Source organism: Gossypium hirsutum, chromosome A10, assembly GCF_007990345.1.
Source record: "Gossypium hirsutum isolate 1008001.06 chromosome A10, Gossypium_hirsutum_v2.1, whole genome shotgun sequence".
NCBI lineage: Eukaryota > Viridiplantae > Streptophyta > Magnoliopsida > Malvales > Malvaceae > Gossypium > Gossypium hirsutum.
Genome location: NC_053433.1, coordinates 114,043,417 through 114,070,952, shown reverse-complemented (window position 1 = coordinate 114,070,952; position 27,536 = coordinate 114,043,417). Strand labels below are relative to the sequence as shown.

At 30.5% G+C, this 27,536-nt stretch overlaps 3 protein-coding genes across 3 annotated transcripts; all 3 read right to left on the bottom strand.

The window, feature by feature from the left end:
* Window positions 1-296: 296 nt before the first annotated feature.
* Window positions 297-2,125, bottom strand: LOC107897833 (dof zinc finger protein DOF3.6). The gene is made up of 3 exons (XM_016823413.2): window positions 1,855-2,125; window positions 755-1,685; window positions 297-649 (listed from the first exon to the last, which is right to left on the bottom strand). The coding sequence occupies exons 1-3, from the start codon at window positions 1,900-1,902 to the stop codon at window positions 618-620; spliced, it is 1,011 nt and encodes a 336-aa protein (XP_016678902.1). The 5' UTR covers window positions 1,903-2,125; the 3' UTR covers window positions 297-617.
* A 12,482-nt stretch (window positions 2,126-14,607) lies between these two features.
* LOC107897832 (uncharacterized) lies at window positions 14,608-18,658 on the bottom strand. The gene is made up of 9 exons (XM_016823412.2): window positions 18,363-18,658; window positions 18,202-18,263; window positions 17,743-17,833; window positions 17,100-17,186; window positions 16,927-16,980; window positions 16,188-16,372; window positions 15,386-15,468; window positions 15,165-15,265; window positions 14,608-15,010 (listed from the first exon to the last, which is right to left on the bottom strand). Exons 1-9 carry the CDS (start codon window positions 18,411-18,413, stop codon window positions 14,795-14,797), a joined length of 930 nt encoding a protein of 309 aa, XP_016678901.2. The 5' UTR covers window positions 18,414-18,658; the 3' UTR covers window positions 14,608-14,794.
* A 5,992-nt stretch (window positions 18,659-24,650) lies between these two features.
* Window positions 24,651-27,332, bottom strand: LOC107895869 (receptor-like protein 13). The gene is made up of 5 exons (XM_041078617.1): window positions 27,327-27,332; window positions 26,379-26,514; window positions 25,930-26,004; window positions 25,627-25,773; window positions 24,651-25,459 (listed from the first exon to the last, which is right to left on the bottom strand). The coding sequence occupies exons 1-5, from the start codon at window positions 27,330-27,332 to the stop codon at window positions 24,651-24,653; spliced, it is 1,173 nt and encodes a 390-aa protein (XP_040934551.1).
* Window positions 27,333-27,536: the final 204 nt, after the last annotated feature.

The window sequence follows — 27,536 nt, the reverse complement described above, 5'->3', positions numbered from 1 at the left end:
ATCAATCTTACAGAGAAAAAAAAAAGGTACTGAAATAACATTTACTTAATGTATTTTTCGGTTTTATCTCCAATAGCAATAAACACGACATGATTATAAAAAGATGTTCATATGTCATCAAGTCCATAATGTGTAAGCAAAAGAAGTGAAAAAAGAAATATGAAATTATTGTCCCATTGCATGAATGGGATTGAAGCTCACTTTCAGCTATGCTAGAAAGTACTTAAAACTCCAGTCACAGATGAAATTTCAAAAGAAAAAATGATTTTCCCAAGCAAAAGAAAAAAGAGGTGGCAAAATTTTTTTTTTTTTACATAATAGTTCAAACCATTGTTGTTTTTTTCATCATCAACTATGACAAATTGACAATAATCTATCTTAATTTCTTCAAAGTCAGATACCCCAAACCCTTTTCTCTCCATGAATTACATATATATATAAATTAAAACCCTACTTAATTTCCTTAGAGATCATCACAATATTAATACATAGAAACACAACAAATAATTTTTTTCAAGAGTAGAAAATATCTACCATTAATTTTTCTAAGAACTCTTGTTTTTAGTCACCCATTCCTTCATTCAAAAAGTTAGAGCTTGTTCTTCAGTGAAAACCCTTTATCTATGACTTGATTTCTCCTTGATGAAACCTGCAAATAATTTAACCAAAAAAACCAAGTATTAGATTGGGTTTTTAGAGAAGAATCTATACATACATATAAATAAATCATGGTTTGAGGAAGAAGAAGTGGAACCAGAAAGGTCAGTCCATGAGTTGCCAGCAGTGGCAGTGCCCCAGTATTGATGATCATTGCCCGAAATTCCCAAAAAATTCCTTGATAAATTCAATCCTTGTTGAGAGTCTTCCATTTTAACATTCGCAAGCTGTGTAATAGCACTCTCTAATGGCTTAGACCGAAATTGATGATGACCGGCATAACTCGGTGGTGGCTCCACACCATCACTTTCAAATGGATATAACCCAGTTTGGGATTGTTCCAAGCTAGTCAAAAATGGAAATTGTTGAACTTGTTGAAGTGATCTCCACTGTTCCACTAATCCAGTTGAGCCTTGAAAATCCATGTCACTAGCACTAGTTCCACAGCCTGTCACCGCCACTTGTGGTGGAATTCCTGCGAAATTCAGCCCGATATCGCCGGAGTTGTAGTTGCCGAGATGGTGTAAGGGTGGCAATAGAGGTAATTGAGGTGGTGCTGGTGGGTTCATGTGGGTTAATATATCAGTGCAACTATTAGAAACAAGCGTACTTGAAGATGAACTTGAACCATGTTGCCGTTCGGCAACAACTGATGGAGACTTTGATCTATTATTTCCTTTGCTTCTTTTGTTTCTCCGGCAACCACCGCCGACCGGTACGTTCCTTAAAGCTCCGCCGCGTGTCCAGTACCGTCTACAAGTCTTACAAAAGTGACGAGGCTGAGAAAGGCTGTAATTGTTGAAATAACAAAACTTAGTGTTGGTTGATTCACAACGAGGACACTTTAGAGCTGATTCAGGTTGTGGTATTTTAGCTAGCCTAGCTCGTTCCGTCATCGAACCAGGCCTAATACCACCACCGCCAACACCCGGTACTGGCGGCGGCGGCGGTGGTGGTGGAAGCTGAGAATTATGATGATGACTCTCACTAGTGATAACCCCAGCTTGCTGATGATGATGACTTGGTGCCTACAAAATTCCCAACAAAAAGAGAAAAAAATATATACATAAGAAAGAAGAAGATCAAAATAAATGGTATATTCAAGTTAAGATCAAAAAGGGGTAAGAATATTATTTATCTTTTTTGAAGAAGAAGCTAACCAAGGAAAGAAAAGAAAAGAAAATCTGGGTTTTTTACCTGTTGCCAATTTGGGGGATCTAGATATGGAACAGAAGAGAAAACCATGGTGTATTGAGCTTAAGCTTTCAATCTTTTTTAGAGATATGGTGGAGAATCACATCAAAAGAACAATGGAGAGTTTGCAGAGAGAAAAGAAAAAAAAAAGAAAGATAAAAGGAAAGCTTATGGGATTGTTTGTTTATTTATATTTTGGTTTTTTTTTTTTCCTTTGAGTTTCTCTTTCATTCCACTCTTCTCTTTTCGTTTTATTAAATTTTTTTAGGGTTTGAAATTAAAAAAATGGAAAAAGAAAGAGAAAATCTTAGTAAGTAAGGTTAAGTTTTTTATTATTACAGTGCCCGAAAAAGATATTAGTGTGGCCATGCATGTTTTGAGAGAAAGAGGAAACCCTAGATGAAAACTTAGTAATAATAAGATAATAACAATTTATTGTTTATGAATATAATAATAGAATTTTATGGGGAAATAAAAGGGAAAGGAAAAAAAAAAGGTGGTCTTGGTGGGGGAGACTTATGGGTGGATGTGCCACAGTCGAATGTACCTTTGTTTCTTGGTTTTGTCCCTTGAATATTTTTTATTTTATTTTTGTTTTTTGCATGTAAAATATTTAAGGATTTTCCTTTTATTATTTACTTTCACACTAGTCCTCCTTTGGTGTCTCTTCATGTATACTATTCTAGTCTTGTAGGTTAAGTCAAGCCCTTTATTTAAGGGTTAAAGTTTTTTTTTTTTATTTACAAGACTCAAATTCAAATTCAACAGTTTATTTAAGAGATATCGAACTCCTTACAATTCAACCCAATATTTGTTGATAAATGGTGAAATTCAACCGATTAAATTAGTAAAATATTTAATATTTTTATAAAGATTAACTAAATATTTTTTTGAGAAAAAATATTAAATGTGGTTGATAATTGTAAGTTTTCATTTTGGTCAAATCTCATTAGTACAAATCATATATTGGGTTATATAAAATAAATTAATATTTTGAAAAATGTATATAATCATTTTTTATCGATTGAATCTTTGTTTTCTGAGTCACTTAAGTCACCAAACCAAATAGACAAATGATTCAATCAATTTAATCGATTAGTCCAACCCCAATTTTTATTTCATGTTAATTTTAGTATAATTTTTAATTAGAAATAAAATAAAACTACAATTCATTCTCGGTTCGTTATAATCTCCTTTTAAAGGAAAAAATACAGTATTATAATTTGTTGAAGTTACAAATATAATTACAATTATAAATATAAATAATATATCCAAATAAAATCACCAGAATAAATTATTATAAAACACAGTCGAACTGATAATAAAAATATACTCAAACTTGGATGAAAATACTATGAACTTTCTTTATTCCAAAGGGAGATGAGAAGGAAGGAAAGGTATGTGAAAAGAAATGAAAATAATGTAGGTATAGTAAGGGATTAAAGCAAATCTCATGGTGATACATTCAACATATTCTTGTCAACTTTTTTCTTAATCACCCAATAATTATATTTGTTTTCACTGTTACTATTTCTGCATGACTTTGATTTCTTTTTAAGTCAATACAAATTTCATTTTAGATTTAAGTCAAAAAAGGAGTTAGGAGAATGATGTGAAAAGTAACCAAAGGGAAATAAAAAATTGGGCTACAAATTTTGAACCATTCTTCAATTAAACTAAAAAACAAACAATATTCTTAATTTTAAAAAAAGTGTTGTTAGAACTTAGAAGGTAGACCAAAGTCAATCTTTATAGGACAAAATTAAGAAAGACAATTTCTCTCTTTATTTTTTTTTTCAAAAGCAAAATCAAGTTCATACTAAATTGAAAACCAATTAATCTACCCTTTTCTTGGAAAAATACAAAGGAAAAATACTTGATGGGAGAATTAATTTGGATGAGACTTGCTTGTACCTTTTAGCTTATTAAATTTGTCTTGCTATCATTTAAATTTTTGGTTGAAAAGTAATTATCCATTGCATTAAATAAAAATCTTATAGATATAATTACTTAAGAATTCCTTTCATGCAACTCTTTTTATGTTTAAAAGTTAAAATCATTTTCAAGAAATTATTAGGATGGCAGCTGTTTTGAAAATATAATGAATGTCACAAAATTAAACAAAATCCTAAGCTACTATCTCAATCCATATCACCAATTTATATCACCAAATGTTGCCTAGCATAATGGAGGATTTTTTTTTTGTTTGAAAAAAAATTTTTCATTGGGATTTTTCTAAATAAAATATTAAATCGATATTAAATCCAACGGATTGGTTGAATTTAAAATTAATTTTTTGTACAATTAAATTTATATTTAAAAATAATGAATATTTGTATTTTTTTACCCGCTTTGTGTGTGAAAAATAATAAAAGAATTTTATTAAAAATAATTGTGAGGAAGAGTTATTTGGTGGTTAAAAAGGTAGTGATTAAAAAAAATTATGGATATTTTCTAAATATTTTTATTTTTATTTTAAAAATTGGATATTTTTAAATTCGAAAATAATATTTTTTTCTTAATTTTTTTATAATTTTAATAGGTTTGTAATTTTGAAATAATAGAATTAAATTAATTCTTATAAATAAAATAGAATTAAATTAATGCTTATAAATGAAATGGAATTAAATTAATGATTATGCATTACTATCCATATAGTGAAAAGAAGATAATAACAAAAACTATGGAGAGAACAACCAAAAAAAATATGGAAGATTAAAAAGTTTTAATTTAGGTATTGTTGGATAAATTAAAAAATTAAGTGTCAAAAATTTAGGCTTTGATAGATATAAATTTAAATCATGATAGTAAGAGAAAAATAATTAAATATAGTAGAAACTTTATTACACGTGTATGCATGTAGAAATAATATATTTAAAACAAAAATTAAATAAAAAAATACAAGAGATTAAGAATATTAAATACATACAATTTTTTATTACTATTTTGTTATCAATCTTGAATTGATTTTAAGTTAATATATACAATTGATTGAGGTAATAAAGTTTGCATAATAAAATTAAAATGTATAAAAATATCAAAATAAAATTTTGGTTGAATGATAAATTTAGAGTTTTGCTAACCCAATTGACATGATTTCAAATCTCATAATATGTATATTATTATTTTTTTAAATTAAAAAGATTAAGATATCCTTAAATAATATAATTTATTTTAAACCCAAAAGGAAATTAAATTAATTGAATTGGAACCCGATTAATGGGTGATACCAACTCAAAAAAAAGCTTTATAAATAGTATACACTATGAAGAGAAAAAAAGAGAGCATGCAATATTGTAAAAGTTTGTGAAAAATGTGCAGGAAATTCTAATTGAACTTTTCTTTAATATTTAAACAAATTCTAATTGGCATTCGATTTGCATTGCAATATAATTCTATTCAATGGATATTACTTAGTAGTTAAGTTTACTTAATAAATTAGTATTTACAACAAACGAGAAATATTAGGAAATAGGAGTTCTTTATGTTTATATATAGAGTAGGTTTTGCCCTTTAGACTTAAGAAGAAGAAAGAAACCTATATATTCCGAAAAAAAAAGTTACATAGAGGCCTTTTTGTGTGGGGTGAGTAATGAAGGAGGCTTTATAGTTTTGTCCATGCAAAAGTTACAAATTGTAACTTGTTTTTTAATTGAGTGATTTTTTTTAATCATTGGATGTAGGCTAGAGGGGTTGATCTACATCAAATTTGCATTGTTTGTTATTTTTTATTTATTTTTCTTCTTAGATGCTTATTATAGGGTTACGACATTATCCTAATGACTGGTATTAGAACTTTAAATTCAAGGGAGATGGTATTGCCAAGAGGAAAAGAAGGGTGAAGCCATCAAGGTTGCCACATCGGCAACTATTAAGAATGGACAATGCAATGAAATCCAAATTATTGTCCTTTGATGGGAAAAGTAGTTTCAATTTGTTGCCGTGTATCATATAAGAGCTTTTGGTGAAACAAGATCTTGATATCAATTTAGATTAAACATAGTCTAATAGGGTTAAAAAAGAGAGTGACAGTCTATAAAGAAGAAAGCCGAAAAAACAATTAGGTTAGCTCTTATTATTGCAATTAAGTATAATTTATTAAATGAGAAAACACCTATTAAGATTCGAAAACTAATGACCAATTGATTGTGCTTAAAGATAGACTTATATACATTTAGCATGGAAAGAGAGGTAATTTACATGATTATTAATGAGTTTAAGCAGCTAGTTTGTCAATTGTTGAATATACTAAGTGATGAAGAGCAAGCAATTGATTTATTAGCTTTCTAGCCGTATTCTTACAAATCAATGGTGATACCACTGTTGAACGGGAAAAAAAATATCATTAAGCTAGATGATGTAATTATTGTTCTACGATAAGACCAAAGGATTCATGGAAGGGATCACACTAACAAGAATGGAAATGCAATAACTATGGAAAGTTATTGAAGATGAAGGAAACACTTCCCATAAAAGTGGACAACGAGAGATGTCTAGAGGGAGAGACTATGGTAATGTGAAGTGCTACTACTATGAACAATATGGCACATTCAAATGTCCATGGATGCAAGACCGATGGTGATGTTCATATGCTTTAAATAAAAGGTAATGATTTGGTTAAGATTCATCTAAAGGGGTGTTAAATTCAGCCACTGATGTACATGTATGTTAGGATCAAGCCATGTTTACTATTTTGCAAAAGGATAGCGATTGTGGTTGCATCAATGTAGGGGGTAAAACAGGAGTTCAAAGTTGAAGGCATGAAAAGAGTTCGTCTAAAACTCCATAATGGTAAAATCTATAATGTTTCAAATGTAAAGTATGTCCTTGTTGCCAACCTCAACATTATTTATTTGGAAGAGATGATATCGCATGAGTATGAATATGTGCGAATTGGGAAGACATGCAAAGCGTACAAGGGAAATCGCTTTATTCTACAAGGTAGAAAAGTCAAGAAGAATATTTGTTATTTGCAAGGCCACTCTACGGGGGAATGTTTCAATATAACAAAGTAGATAGAACGAAGAGACGAAGGCCAGTGTTTTAGCAGAATTTGTGCCAATGGGATTAGATGTTGACCAAAATTTTTATTAGCATTCAATTTGGATTACTACATTAGTCCTATCACCTTTTAATCTACTGAATCTAAATTTAATATTTCAATATTAGAAAATTATTAAACTTGTCGATTTAGTCTTAACTCAATTAGTATGAACATTATTGTCAATGTAATTCTAACAGTCTGAAGTGCATTGTCCTCCTGTTTATGGGTTGAAAAAGGACTATGAGTGATTCTAAAACTTGTGTCAAAAAAAAAAGATATAATCATAACCTATAATAAAATTATTAATTTTTTTTTAAATTTGAATCTTTCCAAGATTTTAACTTTTTATATAAAGAAAAGTAAGAAAAATAGATGTGTTAATGAATAAAATTATTCCGTATATATATGAAGAAAAATTCTTTAAATTCTAAGATTAAGACCAACGGTAAAAGTTTATTAAAAAAACGAATGATAAAAGCATATTACAAGAATCATGCTATACACATTTATATATATTTATATATATATATATATATATATTTAAGTGTGTGATTGAACTGATGTTACGAATTAATCGAATATCAATTCAATTGAAAAATAATTAAAAGTTAATTTTTTTTATAAAGTAACAAATATTATTACGTGAAAAAATTAATTTAAACCCAGAAAAACTTTAGAAAATAGTCAGCCTTATCCTTTCAACTAAAATTTCATAGTAAAAATATATGGAGGCTTCTGTACTAAGTGTTAGATTTCATTTTGCTCTTTCTACTAAAAAAATAGGTAAAATAATCTTTGTGCTTTTGATAAAAAAGGAAACTGATCTTTTCTATTAAAAATTTCATTTATTCTACTGTTAAAAACTAGAATGACTAACAAAATAACCAAAAAGTGACATGTGGCGTGGCTTGTGTACTAGACGTGTGCATGGGCCGGGCTGGGCCAGGTTCGGGCTGAGCCTAGACAAAATTTTAGGCCTATTTTTTGGGCCCGGGCTTGGCCCGGCCCCCAATATGGGCCTAAAAATTTGTCCAAGCCCAGCCCAAAATAAAATTGTTAAGCCCTAGTCCGGCCCGGCCCATATTAATTTTTTTTAGCTTATTTCATTAAATAAAAAATTTTAAAATATAATAAATCAAATACATTTAAAACAAATATTAAGAAACAAATAAAAAATGATACTAAAACAATTCTTAAAACAATACACAAATTGAAAATATAATAAAAAGTGATTATATTAAAATTGAAAATAAAATGTAAGTATGATTAAAAATAAAAATATATATATTTAGTATATAATTCGGGCCGGGCTCGGGCTAAAAAAGTTTTACTTGAGCCCAGCCCGTTTTCTAAACGGGTCTCATTTTTTTGACCAAACCCATATTTCGAGCTTATATTTTTACTCAAACCCTCCCATTTTTAGGGCCGGGTTGAACATGCACACCTCTATTGTGTACCTCATCAGGAACCAATTTTAATAGAAGAAATGGATAAATTTTTTTAACAAAATAATCAATTTACTATTTGATTTAATGTATAGGGACTAATTTTCCTATTTCTTGAATAGGGGGTAAAATACAATCCAATTTCTTATTCTTGAATAGGGGGTAAAATGCAATCCAATTCCTTATTTAAATACCTCCATAGTACTTTTACCAAATTTTATTTACATTTTGCATAATTTTTAATAAATATAATTTTCACATAATTTTTTAACCCTACATATAAAGATATAACCAAATATATTCTTATTCATGAGGTGTACGCCATGGTTATCACCTAAAGAATCATACCTGAACTTTCCCAGCTATTTTAAAGTTAATATCTTAGGCATTTAACTAAAATAGCAAATTCCCCATTGGATGTCGCCTTCATGGTGGTTGTTAATACAGTCATAAAATATATAATCAGAGAAGATAATATCATTAAACCAAATGTGTATTTTTTGTTATTTACTAATTATATTTAATATTTATTTTATATTAACATGACCAATAGATTTTCTTATTAAAAATTTAAAATATTAACCTTAAACAATTATATATATTATTATACCTTAACATAATTAAATCCGACTTCGACCCGACCCCACCCATCAACTCCTTGTCATTATAATTGTGATGAATAGTGTATATATATAACTAAAAAAACGTAAGGAGGAATGTAATATAAACGAGGAAGCCGCCGTGAGTGGGATGAGGAGATTGGTCTTCATCAGATGCTCGCTGTCGGGTTGATTTTCAATTTGTTTTTGTTTTGTTTTGCCACGTCAGATTTTTTGTGGGTCCCACAACACCTTCTTGTAAGGTTCTTGTCTTTGGGTCCTACAACCTTACCTTAGAATAACATATAGTAGCTTTTTAATAATATTATTATTATTTAAAAAATAAAAATAAAGCTGGTCTCACAACCCCCACAGGTCTCTAAGGGGTCCCCCACATATGAAACATGAGGCCGAAATTTTCGTTCAAACTTTCATGGAGTACACATAACATGTATATTCATCACCCCTTTTATTGTCTTTGATGATAATCTCAACATTTACGACAGGGGACGAAATTAGAAAATTATCTTTGAAGGATTAGAGATAAATTATAGATTTTTGTAAAAATTAAATATTATGTTAATTTGTAATTTTATAAATTTTAAAAGAATTAAAAATTATATTTTTCATTTTTAAAGATTAAAGTTATTGCTTACCCCTCTTATCTACACTCCTCTTTACAGTCTCTTTTCTTAGTCTTGAACTACTTTTGTATTAAAAATAATATATTGTAAAATTTTATAATATATTTTGTATATATATTAAGTATTTGAAATATACGAAATTTAAAATTTTAATAAAGGAAAAACTATATAGTAGTGGTAAATATTAAATAAAAATAACATATTTAAAAAAATAAAAAAATGGATAGGTCTAAAAGGATTTAGGTTTAGTTGTTTATAAATATGAACGTGTATAAGTAAATTTTGGGTCAAGTAAAGCTTAAGTAATTATATATGGTGTTGATGTCATAATATAAATTGGACATAAACTAAATCTGAATCATGATCATCTCTAATCGATAATAAAATTAATTAGAACCATTCATCAACTAGTTCCAATCAAGTCAAACTTGAAGTATGGATTAAGTTCATCTAGATTTCAATTAGTCATAATTCCAGTTTGAATTTATTAGATGGAATAAATATGGTAAAAAAATAAAAATAATATTTGAAAACTAAAATATCCCAATGTGATATTCATGCTTATGTATATAGAACAACAACCAGATATTAATTAATAATGAATATAAACATTGTTTTACAACTAAATTTTTTTAAAAAAAAAGTTTAAAGTTAAATCTCAAGCTTGATGATTAGGGTGTTCATCGTTTCAGATGTGGCCTGAGTTTGAGTCATACTAGTTGCATTGTTGTTAGAGTTATATCCTCCCTTTATAGTTCACTAGAAATAATTTAAAGCTTAATTACTTGTATTTATGTGATAATTATATGGGTTTCATAATTAATTAATCAATAAATTTTTTTATCGAATATACACTTTTTATTCTTTAATAAAATTTTATTGCTGAGAAAAAAATATAGTAATTCTATATGATTATACATTCCATTTCACAATAGAAATAGCTTGGAATTTCTTTTTATTTTTAATTTTTCGGTGAAAAAGGAAAAAAAAAAAGCTTGGTTGGTTGCATGGGATGGGGTCCCTACAAAAGCTTTTTCTACTTGAAATTATGAACAGTTTCCTGCAATAACCAATCATGCATATTTATGGCCCCTCAAGTGGGTGGCACAAAATTAAGGACCCTTTTCATCAATGCATTCAAGACTTTTTTTTTATGAATATTTATTTTGGGTAAAAAATTTACTTTCGTAAATTTTAATTCTTAAATTATATTTAAATAAAATATTAATATTTAATATCAATAAGTGTTTAGTGTGGTGGTAAAATACATTACATTGTCAATTGTAAATGTTAATTCGAACCTTAGAGATAATATTATTAAAAAAGAAAACTACAAACATAGGCGAAGGGAAGTGTGCAAGTAGGGGCTTGGGCTACACACTAAAATTGAAAATTGATGCTTTAATTTCAAAATTTAAAGTTAATATATGATAAAATTATAATTTGATCCTAAAATATTAGAATTTTGATTTAATCTTTTTGAAAACTATTAAGATATAAGTTAATCTCGCCCCAAAAGAAAAAAATTCTAACTTCGGTCTTAGCTACGAAACCCCAAACATCAATAATAAAACCTACATGAAAATAACAAAAAAAATTAACAATTAATTTGTACTTAGAGTAATTTTTTAGAGTACTATTTAGATACAATAAAAATATAAAAGAGATTACTTAAAAAATGAAAAAAAAAAAGAAGAGAGAGGATGAAATCAAGAAATTGAAAACTCATATATATAGTCATTTTCGATATATATATATAATTCGAGGGCATTAAATATACAAACCTGTTGTCTATATAGGTAGATCCAAAAATGTTCTTTTTGTTATAATTTTCTATATTATTTTGTCTACATTTTACCCTGTATCGAAAAATCATGGTACGTGAATACATAGAAGGATATGTAGATAATGAAATTTCAACCTCATATCCAATTAGTATTAAGTTTTAAAAGTTTAGTCAAAATTTAAAAAAAAAATTAAAAATTAATGATAGTTTTTGAAATTTTTTACAAGGTTTAATTAAAATTTTAAAATTTTTTAGGGTTTAAAAATTGAAAAAATAAAATAAAATAGAAGAGTTTGTAGTACGAATGCGCGTATGTTATTTGCATGCAAAATTGAAAGGACTGAAAATGAAAACTGAGCACGTTTAATTTGACATATATATTTATGAATATAAATATTTATATATGTAAGAAGTGACCTTTGCAAATTAATGGAGGTTGACGATAAGATATGATTATCCCTTTCAACCGACTATATATATTATGTAAGAAGCTATATATATATATATTCAATTCAACCATCCACTCTTTTTTTATTTCCTTTAATTCCATGTTATGTATCCCAAAATTAGCTGGACTGATTCAACTTCAATTTTGCCTTGCAACAATTTGCTAGGTCGTTCTTTTTATTGAATGACAATGACCTCTCTTCTTTATTTTGTGCAATTATAAGAGTTGGGTTCATTATTTAATCCACATTCAATTTGAATATAAAATTATTAGTAATTTTGGATTTAATCAAATATGGGTTAATTGTATTTTAATTGATCTCGTTATAGGTAGAAAAAATAAGATAAATAGAAAACTTATTATATACAAAACTTGAAGAGGGTAACAATCGTAGTAGTAAAAGTATTATAGAGGTTTTTTATTAAGAGTTAAATTATATTCTATTTTTTATTTTAAAAATGGGTAAATTAATCATTTCTATTAAAAATTCATCCATTTTTATCGTTAAAAACTGGCGTTGCTATCAGAATAACCAAATAGTTACATGTGACATGACATATTTGCCTCATTCTGGCATACAAGGACTAATTTTAACAATAGAAATGGATGAAAATTTTAAGAGAATAACCAATTTACCCATTTTTTAGTAGAGGGGCAAAGTGAAATCGAACCTTAGTACAAAGACCTCTATGGTACTTTTACATAATAATAGTAAATAAAATCTGGACTTTGATATCACGATAAACATCCAACTTAAAATCAATCCTTAAAAAGGACCCAATTTTCATAATAGATAATCCAAATGATACCACTTTAATAGGCCATAAAAAAAAGAAGAAGAGTCTATCATACAAAAAAACTCAAAGAGGGTAACAATAATAGTGGTAAAAGTATTAGGGAGGTTTTTGTACTAAGAGTCAGATTGCATTTTGCCTTTTTTACTCAAAAAATGAGTAAATTAGTCGATGTATGTTAGATTAAAGAGTAAGCTAGTCTTTTCTATTAAAAATCTCATCAATTTCTATCGTTAAAAATTGGCATTGCTAACAGAATAACCAAATAGTTATACGTGACATGAAACATGTGCCTCATTTTGGCATACAAGGATCAATTTTTAACAATGAAAATGGATGAAATTTTTAAAAAAAAAGCCAATTTGCTCTTTAATCTAATGTATAGAGACTAATTTATCTATTTTTTAATAGAGGGAGTAAAGCGAAATTGAACATTAGTACAAAAGACCTCTATGATACTTTTACCCAATAATAGTAAATAAAATTTGGACTTTCATATCATAATAAACATCCAACTTAAAATCAATCGTTAAAAAAGACCCATAATCCAAATGATACTACTTTAATAGGCCATATCACAAGTAGGTAGAAAAATAAGCCTATTATATGTGACAAGCTCGAGAGGGATAACAAGCAATAACAATAATTAAAAGAGAACTTGAGCTTTAAAAATACGTAAATAAAAATAAAAATATTAATTTAATTAAGATTTAATTGACATACCATATCACATATAAAAAGAGACAAATAAAGAATCTTCGCATATAAAATATTAGGAAGAGAACAAATAATGTTAACATACAATAACAATAAAAGTAAAATTTGAACTTCCATATTTACATTAAGCATTCAATGTCAAATCAATTAATTATATATAAAATTCAAAAATAAGTCAGAATTTATATAAAATTTGATTTTCAAGAAATTCTTTCTTAATTTTCATTCTCATTCATATTTAAAAAAACGGAATTTGTACAATAAGGACATAAATTATTCCCAAGAGCATGAGATTGTGAAGGGGTGTCAAATCAAGCTGTATGATCCACTGGATCTAAGAATATCAAGCTGTGTCCACTGCCCATGTATTAGTTTGTTGCGAAATTGACCCTTAGAGTTTGACAATTACAATTCAGGCATTTCAAACTTCAACCAATTTGTTTTAGATTTTTTTTCTCTTTATAATTATTAGAAATCAAATTGTGACATCCTCTTATATCATCATGCAATCTATAATTTCATAATCATGTTATATTATATAAATAATAATATATATATTTTTTAATAATTTATATTATTGATAAATAAATTAAGCTCATGAATCATAAATAAACTTATTCATATTTTGGGGTGACCAAAATACTAAATCGATTAAACTATTATCATTTTGTAAGTTTAATTATGATGATTAATTCAATTTTGTAGGCTGTTAAAATAAATTAAGTCAATTTGTTATCGGTTATGAATTTTACATATGGATTGACCAGTTTTTGAAATATATTTTAATATATAATATAATTTTTTTTAGAGAGAACCTAAATCTAACTTCTACAAAGAAAACGATAGAATAATTCAATCTAACCAACTTAGTTGGCCGAACCAATCAATGTTAAGTTGGTTTGACTAGGTCGATTAAAACCTAAATCAATCAATTATTCTATTAAAGTACGAAATCAATCGTTTAAATTGATTTTTTTTTTCAATTTTTAACTAAACTGACCAAACCAATGAACTGGTATACAAGAGAGAGAAGAGAGTTGAAGAAGTGGGAACAACATGGTATGGGAAAGGGTGGAATTCACCTTTATAAAGTCATGGTAATGTAAATGTACTGTGTACCCCTAAAATTAGAGGAAAAAGATAAAAAAAGAATCTGATAATGTTTTATGGATAAAATTGTTAAGAGACATTGTCATTCATAAAAGCTGAAAAGCAAAATAAAAAAAGAAAAGAAAGCATATCTCTGGCTCAAAATTTGTGGTCCTAAACCTCCAACTCATTCACACAATATGCTTTTTTTATTTCAATTGCAATGGCTATATGGACCAGGTACGAATATACGGATACGAGGCATGATTCTTTTAAAAACCCTCCAAATACACCAAAAATTTAACGTATTCGAGTGTTAGTGTTGTTCATTTTAGTGTTTATGCATACAAAATGAACTAAAACTGACTTGATTACTTTTATCCCAGACCACTGTAGCTAGAAACCTTTTTGATGGCATCTTCTTCCATTTCCACAAGTTGCTGACAAAAGGATTCGATGTCCCAAGCCTCTTCTTTGAATGTGATCCTGAATTGCTTCCATTGGTATTCGTCAATTTCATCCCCGGTAACTTTATTACGAACCTTTCCTAGGACGTCGAACCCCTTACGATCAAGAGACAGCATGTACGCATCCTAGAAAGAAAGATTAGTTAGTTATCAAAGGACATGAACAATTAGTCCGAGACTATAGGCAAGGATATGCGACTTTTCATGGTGGAATTCATAGACTTAACTCTATGTAACACACAGAAAGCACTTGACATTGAAAAAGGATAGGAAACCTTACTCTTGCATTTACGTTCAAGTATATGAAACAGAAAAGGATCAGTCCTCTGCGCCGTGCTTCACTTTGATTAATACCATCGATTAGCTTAGCTGAATAAGGAGCTATAAAGAGAGAAAATGAAGATATTATTTAATTGGTAATGTCAAGATCGTAATTCATTCCACTACTATCTGTAAAATAGAGCAGTTGGTTTTATTTTTTTCTCGACAATGATGTCTTACCTAGCAAACCTGCTTTACATTTTTCCATATCTTCAAAGTCTACTTCATGAGTTCCTCCATTACCATCAACAAACATGCAAGAGCTGTATAGAAGATATTTCATGTCAAATGAAGTTTGCATATTAGATCAATTTTGTTTTCCCTCTCTCTCGAAGTAAACCTCTTTCTTATCATATTTTCTGAATCTATAGGCGAAAAGACTATAGTATTATATCATATTGAAGTTACCATAATATTAAGGTTACATTAAATGATAGGGGATCCCTATTGGATCCTTTTTCATAGAGCACTTAAACTAACCACTATTATGTAAAAGTACCATGAAGGCTTTTGTACAATGAGTCAGATTGCATTTTGCCTCTTTAGTAAAAAAAGGGCAAAATAATCCCTATATAATAGATTAAAGAGCAAATTGGTCATTTCTGTCAAAATTTTCATCAATTTATACTGTTAAAAACCGGCGTGACAGATGAAACAATGGATAAAATTTTTAGCAAAAAAACCAGTTTGCCTTTTGATCTATCAAACAAGAACTAATTTGCACATTTTATGAATAGAGGGGGCAAAATGCAATCTGACTCATAGTACAAGGTTTCTATGGTACTTTTACCACTACTATTATTAAGCAAAAGACATGCTATGGACAATTTAATTTAAGAACTTTATTTCGGGATATGGTATAACATCAATCTTTCAACATTCAGTGGAGACAAAATCAAGCATCACTGCCACCGGGGTTCACGTGATGGTAATTATCTACAATTACACTGATAAATTTAACAATCTGAGTGGAAGTTCATACCTTAGATTGAACTTATAAATCACATAATTTTCACCCCCATCGATCAGCTCCTTGAGGTTTTCGCTTCGAGTTGTCGAAAAGTGATTAGAAGAACTTAATACACCCGAAACCGTATAATTAAATTCTTTTAATGCTTTCTCCTCGGAGAGCATCATTTCTTTAAGGTAGTTTGCGGCTGATTCAGCCTATAAAATGAAAAAGAGAAATAAAGTTGACAATGATTGTAAGATTCTTAAAAATTGACATTTAATCTAGATTTACCAAGATTATTACTTCCAAATAAACATTTTATTTTTCCAGAAAGAGTATCAAATATGACAGTGTTAAAATATCAAGGAACCAGTGCTATACTAATCATTTAATCAATTAGAATCCGTGAAAATATTTAGACAAAATGATTAATAATCTCCATTTTTTTGCAAATATTCGGTTTTAAGCTAATTTATCAACATAAAATCTTATCTTGGTTGCTTTTCATATTATATGCCAAGGAACATCATGTACTTAGTTACTTGAACCGGGAGAAGTATAGTTGATTTGACCAGCATACCCTGTTTCTCTTGACATAAATTAAAAACATGAAGATTTCCACAAACGACAGTTAATCTTATTTAAGTATATACATGCAGACATAGTTGCATTCTTGTAGTGTGGTGATTTGCGGCAGCCTAATCATGAGCATATTACTCATAGTGGTACAAAATTCTTATGACCAAGATGGTTTTCAAAATATAGTTACCTTTTTATCTTTGACAGGCACAACATCCCCGGTTAGAGCGACCCGAACTGGAAACTGCAACATAGGAATATAGCAAATTAAACCATTGCGTCACATTCAAAATACTTGCTCAACACAAATGTCAAGGTATACACTACCAAAAGACAAATTGTGCAGTTCAATTAGATACCAACCTTGTTCATTGATTTGAGCAATTTTCCAAGAGGCCCCGGGTAGGGGCTGGCTACAGAAAATGAACCACGTTCATCAATTATAGTGTTCTGTGTACAAAATGGAAAAAAAATGAAATAATTAAGAATTCAATTGACATGGTGAACATCCATTTTCTCAAAATTCTAGTAACGAATGTAAACTAAAAGAAAAGGTTTTACATTTGCAAGTGTTTTCAGAAAGGAATTTAAACTTTATACAAATAGGTAAACAAGGCTAACATTTAACGAAAAAGACATGTATGCTTAAACTGTTCAACATTTGACACGAATAGGTACAATAGTTATTCCAAATAGTTCACCAACCAAAGGAAGAATACAAGATTATGAGCTAATCGATTTGTATCCTGCCTAAACGGTGTCCAATGTTGCTTCAACTCTTCGTTCTCCTAAAGTATTCATGTCTGACATCCATGTCCCACACATTTTCATATATGGGTATGAGAATACGGCTTTCCAAATACATGGAAAAAATTGAAGATACTCATGTTGGACACATACCCTTATCTCACATTCACGTCGAAACAAAGAGACCACAAGATACTTGAATATTAAGAGAAAACTACGAAACAAACAAAGTAGAGCCGTAGCTACAAAAGAAACATACCACATTGTGTAATTCATGTTCTGGTACCCAGATAAGAGGATTCCCCTTCCTTATAATGTACTTAACCTTCGACGTGTATATATTCTCTTTGCTGTAAAACAACCATTAAAAGCAATCAAACATTATAACAAATTTGATTCCCAGCTCTTCTTTTCCATTTTCCAACAAATTCATGCCATAAAAACAAATACTATATTACTTAAACTAAATATCATTGTGCTAGAAATCATATATCGAGTCCATGTTACATAAATAATAGGATTCAGCTAACATAAACTATTTCCACTAAAACTCCTCTCTTTTTCTTCTAACATTTTGGGATTTTCAACGATTTCATAAAGCTAAAGGCTTTGATAGATAAAACCCGAAAAGCAAAACAAAATCCAAAACATACCCAATTGAATTAAATGAAAGAGAAAGCAAAAAAGCAATATTTGTAAAGAGATATGAAAAGGGTACCTTCCTTGGGCATCAGTTTTGATGGTATTAAGATAACCTTGCCAATTTGAAACCAATATATTCTGCAACATTAGAAAATAAAAGGTAAAAATGTGTAATTGCAAAGTTAAGAGTAAAGCAATAAACTTGAAGCTTGAAAAAAATGGTGGAAAATATCAAACCTTGCATTTCTCAGCAAGAGTTAAAACAGTAGCTTTGTTGCTGCCTTTCATTGAACACCAGGTGCTCGACCAAATTACTCTTTCAAAACTGGGCTTTTCTGCATGCGAAGGGGAAAAAATAAACTAAAATCTTTTAGTGGGTTTTTAGGAGGAGCGAGCCCTTTTGTAGAAAAGGGGTTTATGGAGTTCTTATTAATTTTGGCTAAATTACAAAGTTAGCCAACCAATTTCAGTAAATTTTCATTTTGGTCACTAAAAAAATTTGTAAATATTTAAGTTTCTTGCTAATTTACTATAAGTGAAAGAACTCACCAAATGTCCCATATTTTTAAAAGCAATAGATATTATTTTTAGGTCAAAATTATCTTTTCATATAAAATATAAGAAGAAGAAAACTAAGAAGACTGGTTAACAAACCAGTAGTGGCGGCACAACTACATGACATTCATCATCGTGGAGCATTAGGCGGCACATCCAACCTCTAGGATTCATTTGTAAGCTGTTAAATTTTACAACTTACAACTTTTGATCAATTATACATCTTTGAGAGTTTATTTTTTTTCATTTTTTTACAACACCTGTCGAACTTATCAAGATTTATGTCAACGCAATGTGCATCATCTTCATTCACGACTTTAATTCAATGCCAATAAATACTAAATAATGTATTTATTTTTTAGTTAAATTATTGTTTTGGTCCTTAAACTATACTCAAATTTAAGATTTAACCTTTCGTTTATCTTGATGTTATTTGATTTTAGCTATTCCAGGTAAATTGTTGATATAATTGTTTTTCTTAATAACATCTTTTCCAACGCAAAAGAATCTATATCAACATGAGTCAAAGAAAGAAAAATTAAATCAGTATTTTAATCGAAATAATTAACATTGTTAGATATTTAAATTAATTAATGACATTATTAAAAATACATGATTAAATTTTATCAACTTTAAGGATAAAACTAAATCGAGGGATTAAAACCAGAATTTGACCATATTTCTTTAAAAGTCATTAATATTTAATTATACTAAATTCCATCATTGCGCCATTGATGGATTTAAGTAGCAAACAAGATGAGATTGCTCGAGATAAGAGAAATGGCTACCATGCTTGTATCCTAAATCTACCATTAATTGTTAATTTCCAGCCATACAACATAGCTTGAGATCATCAGCCTTAGCTGAGGTTTTATGGTTTTCTTGAGATTTATTTTAATTATAGTTAATTAATTTAAATTTAATTAATTATTAATTATTTAATTCAATGCTTGTAAAGATTTATTTTATTGCTTTAATTCTCCTACATTATGCATAATAGATAACATAATATCTCCAATAACAAACATATATCCCCAAGTCATTTAAAACATATAAACAAGAGATAATGTAAGACCCAATGCTCGACCCTAACGTCCGGTCTGAGCTATAGAATGCTATACTAGTTACCAAAGCCACAACGATTATATAAATATATGATTTATGTTGATATTCATTAAAATACAATCAAAACAAGAGTTTTTCATAATATACAATCAATTTCGAGGTTTGTACAAGCTTAATAATTCTTATATACTAGTCCGCACTTGAATTATGACCAAATTGTAAGGTTTTAAAATTTTTTGGGCCAATATTGCAACTTCATCATCTTCTCGTCACAACGTGGTCATCTCAATATGTCACGCCACAACGGCACAACGGCATGCATAAGCTCGTTGCGACGTCACTCTCTAAGGTAGCGACGTTGCGATATCGAGAACCCATGATCGTGGCATTGACCCTTTTTTTTGGTAAAATACACATCCGGTACCCAATTCAAGTGATTTTAAACCATTATATAAGTGGCTTCATTCAGTCCTACGCAAAGACAAAGTCCTTAAACCAAGTAATGACAACCAAGTATATACCAATTAACCATCCATGCTATACCTTACAAACTAATCATTTCATTTTTAAGCACATTAGTATCCATTTCATTCATTTACATCAAAATGCTTTCAATTTCAATTCAAGCGTAACATCCCAAAAACCGAGCTAGAAGAAATTAAGTTGTAAAATCAAGAGTAGTTATCTCTCGATTTGTGAATTAAGATTTAGAAAATTTTAACAGTAAGTTAATCTTATTCAGTGGTTTAGTGTTGTGTTTGTGTGTGAGAGATTCTGGGTTTGAATCCTTTATTTGAAATTTTTTGCTACTTTTGTCTAAACTCCTATTCTTGAGCATATGACATAATTATTATTTTCGCTCAGTTGATGGCAAGAATGAGCCTACTGATTCAATGGTTAAGCTTGTGGTCTTGTGTTTAAGTCTATGCGAAAGTAATGTGAAGTTGTTTTTGTTATGCTGCCTTGCGAGTTAGTTTCTATTTGTTGAAATTAATTAAGTTTCTTTCAAAGAAAAAACTCTCTTTTTTTTTTACTTTTTTTTGTTTTCCTTTTATTTTTCTCTCTACCATTTCCTTTTCTTTTCTTATTGGTTAGGATATTCTCCCACATTTAGTTTACTGTTTGAATCCTTTCATATTTGATATTTGAATTTATGTTTTGCTGTAATTCTTCAATCGGATGGCGTAAGTGTTCTTTGTCAAGTTTTTCTACGTATGAGTTTTGATGAACGAAGTTATATTTTCTGTATGAAGTATATTTTTAATTTGCACAAGTTTGTTAAGCGGAGATCGTAAAAGTAACACTTTTCCTCAATGATTTGAGTTGCGTGTTTCAGTTTACGAGCAAGGGTAAGTGTTTAACTCCGTTTAAGATTGATGTTGAAGTATTTCGATGTACTTTGGTTTGGATGTTAATTCAAGCATTTTGTTTCAGTTTATTCATCTGATTTAGTCATTGTAATGTCATTTTTTTGGTTCCAGGATCGTCTCTGTTGCTTTTACGTCAAAACCGTATCAGGTGGGTACCAAAAACCCGAATTTCTGTGATTTGTGAACGTCAAAAAACATGGCCTTCGACGCCACACGGTCGTGTACCAGGTCATATGGTAGGCTGTGTGTGCCACATGGCCGTGTGTTAGGCCGTGTGAGGCACTGTTTAGGGTCACACGGGCTAGTGACATGGGCATGTGTCCAGGGTATGTAACTCACTATTTGGGACCACACGGTCGTGTGCTGTGGCGTAACAGGCCGTGTGAGTCACCAAGAGGGCCACATAGGCGTGTGCTTGGTCATGTGGGTCACACAGGCCAAACACTCAGGCCGTGTGTATCCACTCGGGTGTGTGGGTCAAAATTCTAAAATTTTCCCTAGGACCGTGAACGTCGTTTAGACCGAGTGTAGGCCTTTCGTAAGGTCTGTATGATCTGTATTAAGCTATAAAACTCAGAAAGCATTGATCTATTAGTGTATAATCTACTATCTATACGTACATTAGTGTATAATCTACTATCTATACAATTATCCAGGTACGATTCATATTTTGTTAAGTCTGATGGTACACCTTGTGTTACTCTGTTGATTAAGAATATATGATATCCGAATGTGTGGAAATGATTGGTATTAATTCTAATTTATAACCATGCATATGACTTCATGTCAATCTGATATGATCTATTGAGGTTTAATACATCTGTTTTACAAAGCATGGACCCACATGCTTATTAATTCTGTTATTGTATGATAGCATGATCTACATGCTTATCACTTTAACTCTGTATATGCATGCCATGACATATTGCATGGGCTTTGGGATAATGTGAAAGGAGGAAGTTTCTGGTAGTTTAATGATCTACATTATCTGGTGGTTTATCCACAATTTTGTTCTAGCATATTGACTGCAATTTAGTGGCTTGACCATATATATCTAATCTGACAGTTTTAACTGCAAATTTAGGTGGCACTGTCCACAGTTATTTGCAAATTCAGGATGTTTTCTATAAATCTGCACTCTGATTGGTTTTGAAAAATACTGCATCGACATAGACATACATTTGATGTTCTGTTTTGTTTTGTTTTATTTCAAGTTAAAAAATGCACGTTGGGTTGGAGTCATCTTTGCTGATAGTTGGGGAAATAAGTCGGCCATGCTGTATTCAAATCTTCGAGAACAAATCAAGGGAGAAGTGATCGGGTTTAAACGACCCACACGGTTGAGGCCGTTAATCCAAGTTGGGTTCTTCAGAGCACAAGGCTACCGGAATCTTGAATCAGGAACACGTGTATCTTGGTTAGATAATCGGTAGGGGTTGGTTTGCAGGTCGTATCGGGACCAGCTACGAGAGAAAGAATTGGCGGTTAGGACGTTCTTAAATGCTACAACCATTTATTGTTTGGAGGGGAAAATTTATTTTCAAGGATCAATTCAAAATCTAGAATCCACCGAGTCTAGGGCTAAAGCTTATTATCTTTGATTACAAAATCTGAATTTAATTTCCAATTTATTTAATTATTTATTTATGCTGTTTCAATTATTTAGTTTCTAAACATTTCAAAACTCCCCTGATTTATTTGTTTATTTTCTTTACAGGTCCGTTTGGAGTTGAGGGCATGACTTTTGCCACGACTTTTGACACGACAAAAATTCTGATCACAAGTTAAACGTAAAAGTTAATTATAATATCCGATCCTTGTGGACTCGACCCTACTACCACTCTTTACTACTATTTAGAGTTATTTTTGTAGGAATTATTTTTTTGTGGTTTTAATGCCCATTAAGATGCTAGAAATCATAAAGCAGTAATTGAATATTCTAATTGAAATTGCATAAATGTACATATGCTTTTCTCATAATAAAATCAATTATTAGAGAAAAGAAATATTACAGTCTAGCTTTAGAAAGTTCAAAGCAGATAACCCAAACAAACTTCGAATAATAAAAAAGCATGAAAATTGATACATACAAATGTAAACCATCAAAGCACAAGGCTACTTGCTTCTTTTTAAGATAGAAAATCGTCGAAGATTGTCCTCAATAAAATATTGGCAAGTCTTGATACAGTGTTCAACGAAATAAAACCAAGCTAGTTGCCAATATGGATTTATATACAGGATGACAGCAGTAACCAATAATACAATTACATAAGAAACAAAAAAGGTTACCTGAAAAACATACATGTCCATCAAACCACTTTCTTCTTCATCATTTGAGGCATTTGGTGTTGTTGTCGAGGGTGAATTAGGCTCACTGCAATCTTTAGGCAGGGGAGGTCCACAGAGAAAAGGATTTGCCATGTAACTGCTTTCATCAAAGGTCCCAAATTGAGCTTTCTGAGATGGATTACTCCTTGACAAGTTGTTGTATGACACATTGAAAACTTCCAAGGTATACAACTCCGTCAATTCAATAGGGATTATTTCACTTAGGTTTGTGAGAAAGGTCCAAACTCTCAAGTTTATTAAGCATTGAGAACTTTGATGGTATATTTCCAACCAAATTGTTGTGTGACATGTTTAATGAACGGATTTCACTCAAATTTCCAATCTCAATGGGGATTTCACCTGTTAACCTATTACATGATAAATCAATTCCAGACATATATTTAAGAATGTTTCCTTTGTATATGTAAGAAGCTCTCTTTTTCATATAATCCACATGTTCATCAATTGGATTCTCAATAAACAAAGGTACATAAACTTCATTAAGTCCTCCAAAAGTGCTCCTTTCAAATTTGGTCTGTTCACTATAATCAGCTATCAAGGATTCAGAAGTAATTTCCAAATACGCTCTTGTTGAAGATTTTTCATCATTTGGCTCAGGAGTTAAATTACTCAAACAAAAAGATATTGGGCCCGAAAGGTTGTTTTGAGAAAGAACAATGATGCTTAATGAATGCAATTTGCATAACTCAATAGGAATTTCTCCGTTAAAAAAATTGGCCTTCAGAATGAGGACACGCAAAGCCAAAAGAGTACCAACCCAATTTGGATTGTCACCGTTCAATTAGTTTTCACTAATGTCTAAATTCACCAAAGAGGAGTAGTTAAAGAATGCATTTCCCAAGGTACCATTTAATCTATTTCTATTCAAATAGAGATGTTTAATAGATTGTGCACCAGAGCAAGATAGCATTGGGCCAGAGAGATTATTTTAGGAAAGGTCTAAAATATTGAGGCCATCTATATGGCACAAATCCTTCGGAATGGAACCTTCAAGTTGATTGTTGGATAAAGTCAATATCGCCAATTTTGATAGATTCGGCATCCATCTTGGGAGCTCACCAGACAAGCTGTTATTACTTAAAGCCATAACCATAAGGGGAGATAAATGGGCAATTGTGATATTAATACTAGGAAATCTCCCATCAAAGTTGTTTCCATCTAAATATAAAAAAATAATCTATGTAAGCTAAACACTCAGACGATTATTCGATAGTCTAAGAAACACTAATGAGTCACTTTTAGCCAACTTTTCTAGTATTCCTCCAGATAACTGATTATGTGATAGATCTAAATAAAACCCAATGTCTAAACTACCCAAACAAGGAGGAATATTGCCTTCAAGGATATTGCTAGATAAGTTTAGCTTCGTTAGTTGTGGGAAAATTGAGCAAATGTTTGTCGAAATTTGACGCTGTGTTTTATTTTCAGATATATCAATAACGAGCATGTATGGATTTGGATGTGAAGGAATTTGAAGATCACGGTTGATAAAAGAATTGCCCTTCATTAAAAATGCTTCCATTCTCATATTGTTCTCTAACAACCATAAAGAACCCTTTCCTCCAAAATTATTATATGAAAGATCAATAACTCTCAGGTCATATTGGTAATAGAGGAATTTGGGAACTTCATTGTGGACTTCCTTTGTTGTACAATTTGACAAACAGAAAACTTGTATTTGGAACTTTGGGACCCAAGTTTGAATGGTAAACTTTTTGACTAACTTATTTTGATCATTGGAGAGGACTTTGAGATGTGAGTGGTTGGCAAATGACATGAAAAAAGATAGAACTTCAAAAAGGTTTCGTGAAAGAGAAACGAATCTAATCAATGTGAGATTGGCTAGAGCAATGGAGGCACCATTTCCAATGAATTGATTACCGGAAATATCCAAATGATAAAGAGATGATAAGTTAGCCAAACATGAAATAAGTTCTCCCTCAAGTGCATTTTCACTAAAAACCAACACCTCAAGTTTCCGTAAGTCACACCATCCTGTAAAACAAATTTGTGCTAGTTATTCCAATTTTTTAGCTCATTTTTTTGCAATATTCAAAAACAGTTACTTTGCGAAATTAGTTAAATAATAAGGACTTATCTCCAAAATCAATGATAAGAAATCATTTAGTCTCGCTTAAATATTTAAATCATGGTTAATTTACCTTGGGTAGGTATTGTTCCGGTCAGCCCACAGTCATTCAAAGACAAGGCTTTGAGAGAATCCAATACATGAATGTTTTGAAGAATGTTGTTGTTGAGATGTGAACCATCCAACATTAACTCCTCTAAATTGATCAAAACATCTGGTTCTATAAAGATTTGAAGAAAATAGTTAATTAATGCAGTAACTCAAGAAAGTAGTTTGATTTGTTTAAGAATCATTAAATACAAAGCATTTAGATAATTAAATTTGCTATTAAGGTATAGGTACAAAGTTTGATAGAGTAAAATATATCAACACATACCATGAGAATATTGAAGGCTCTCAATTTCATTATAACTCATATCCAACTTCTTCAAATTTGTTAGATTGTTCAACACTGTTCAAATCAATTCAATACTTGTTTTGTCAGTCCACTTAAATAATCATCACAAAAATATAGTTATTTAATTCCAAGTCGCGGCTTGTTAATTTGAAATTTATTTTCCTTTAAAAAAAATTTAGATTTGAATCATCATTGTAAAAAAAATTAACCAATTATCTTTATTTTTTTTTTAAAAATGTACAAGCCCAATATTGCCCGGGCCCATAAACAGATAAAATATAACAACCAAATAAAACAATTACAAAACCCAATTACAAGACTAAAACAACAGGCCCAACTTCCAAATACAAGTACCCAAACCCAATTTACAAACCCTAACAACCCAAGCCCACTATCTAAAAAAAAATTCAGCGGCAAACCCTAGCCACCAAAGTTTTCAGCTGCTCTCCCCTCTTCAGCCTCCTCCACTCCTCTGACACCAGCACCATCCTTGGTCACCCCCATACCTAGCCATTGCCCATGCTTCTGCCAACACCATCCCCGCATGCCTGGCACCTGCATACCCTGCAAGACCAGAAAAGAGACAAGACAACAAATATTAAACAAAATATTGTAAAGGCTATAAAAGCCGATTTGGATTTCTGTAAAAGGGGGTCGGCTTCCTTTTTTTTCTCGTTTTTGATATTCATTCGAATGTTCAAGAGAAGTCAATAACCAAGTTAGAGTAAAATACATATACAAGCAGTGACTCTGACACTGAAATCAGAGGATCAAAGTTGTCAAAAAAAATCAAAAACTATTAAACATAAGGTAAATTTTTTTATTTTTTAGTTTCGTTCTCTAAGCTTATTTTCCACACATAAATACTAAAATATATAAAAAGTATACAACAAATATTTAAAAAAAAAGCAAATTACCTTTTCCGGCCACCGTGTACGGTGGCCGGCGCCGACGCTGGCGAGGGTCCGGTGACGGACCGGTGACCGGCCCTCTAGCCGGAACTCCCTCTCCCTCTCCCCTTCTCTCTTCTTTCTCTCCCTTTTTTTTCCTTTTCTCTTCATCAAATGTTTTTTTTGTCAAATTAGGGCCTTATATAGCCCACCAAAACGACGTCGTTTTGGGGGCTGCTCATTAACCCCAAAACGACGTCGTTTTGAACATGACCCGAACCGTCCGACTAGACCCGCCTCAGGATTCGCGTGTTTTTGTTGGAATGGGCTATTTATGCGCAGTCCTTCCGCTTTTCTGGGGCTATACAATCAAGTTTTCTTATTTTCAATTTGGCCCCATAATTTTCAGTGTTATTCAATTCGGTCCCCTGTACTGCGCAGCGTTTTGACTAAGGAATTTATTGCGCTTTTGACCCTTCAAGTTACGCGCATGTTATAATTTCGTCATTTTCTTTAGTTTTTATTTCAAATTGGCCCCAAAATTTAGTTTTTAATTCAATTTCATCCTTTTTTTTACCTTTTTTCGTTACTCTACTTTAATTTATTATTATTATTATTATTATTATTACTTCTAATGTGCCCATATTATGTATTGTACCATGTGTATATATATATTTATATGTTACGTACTTTTAA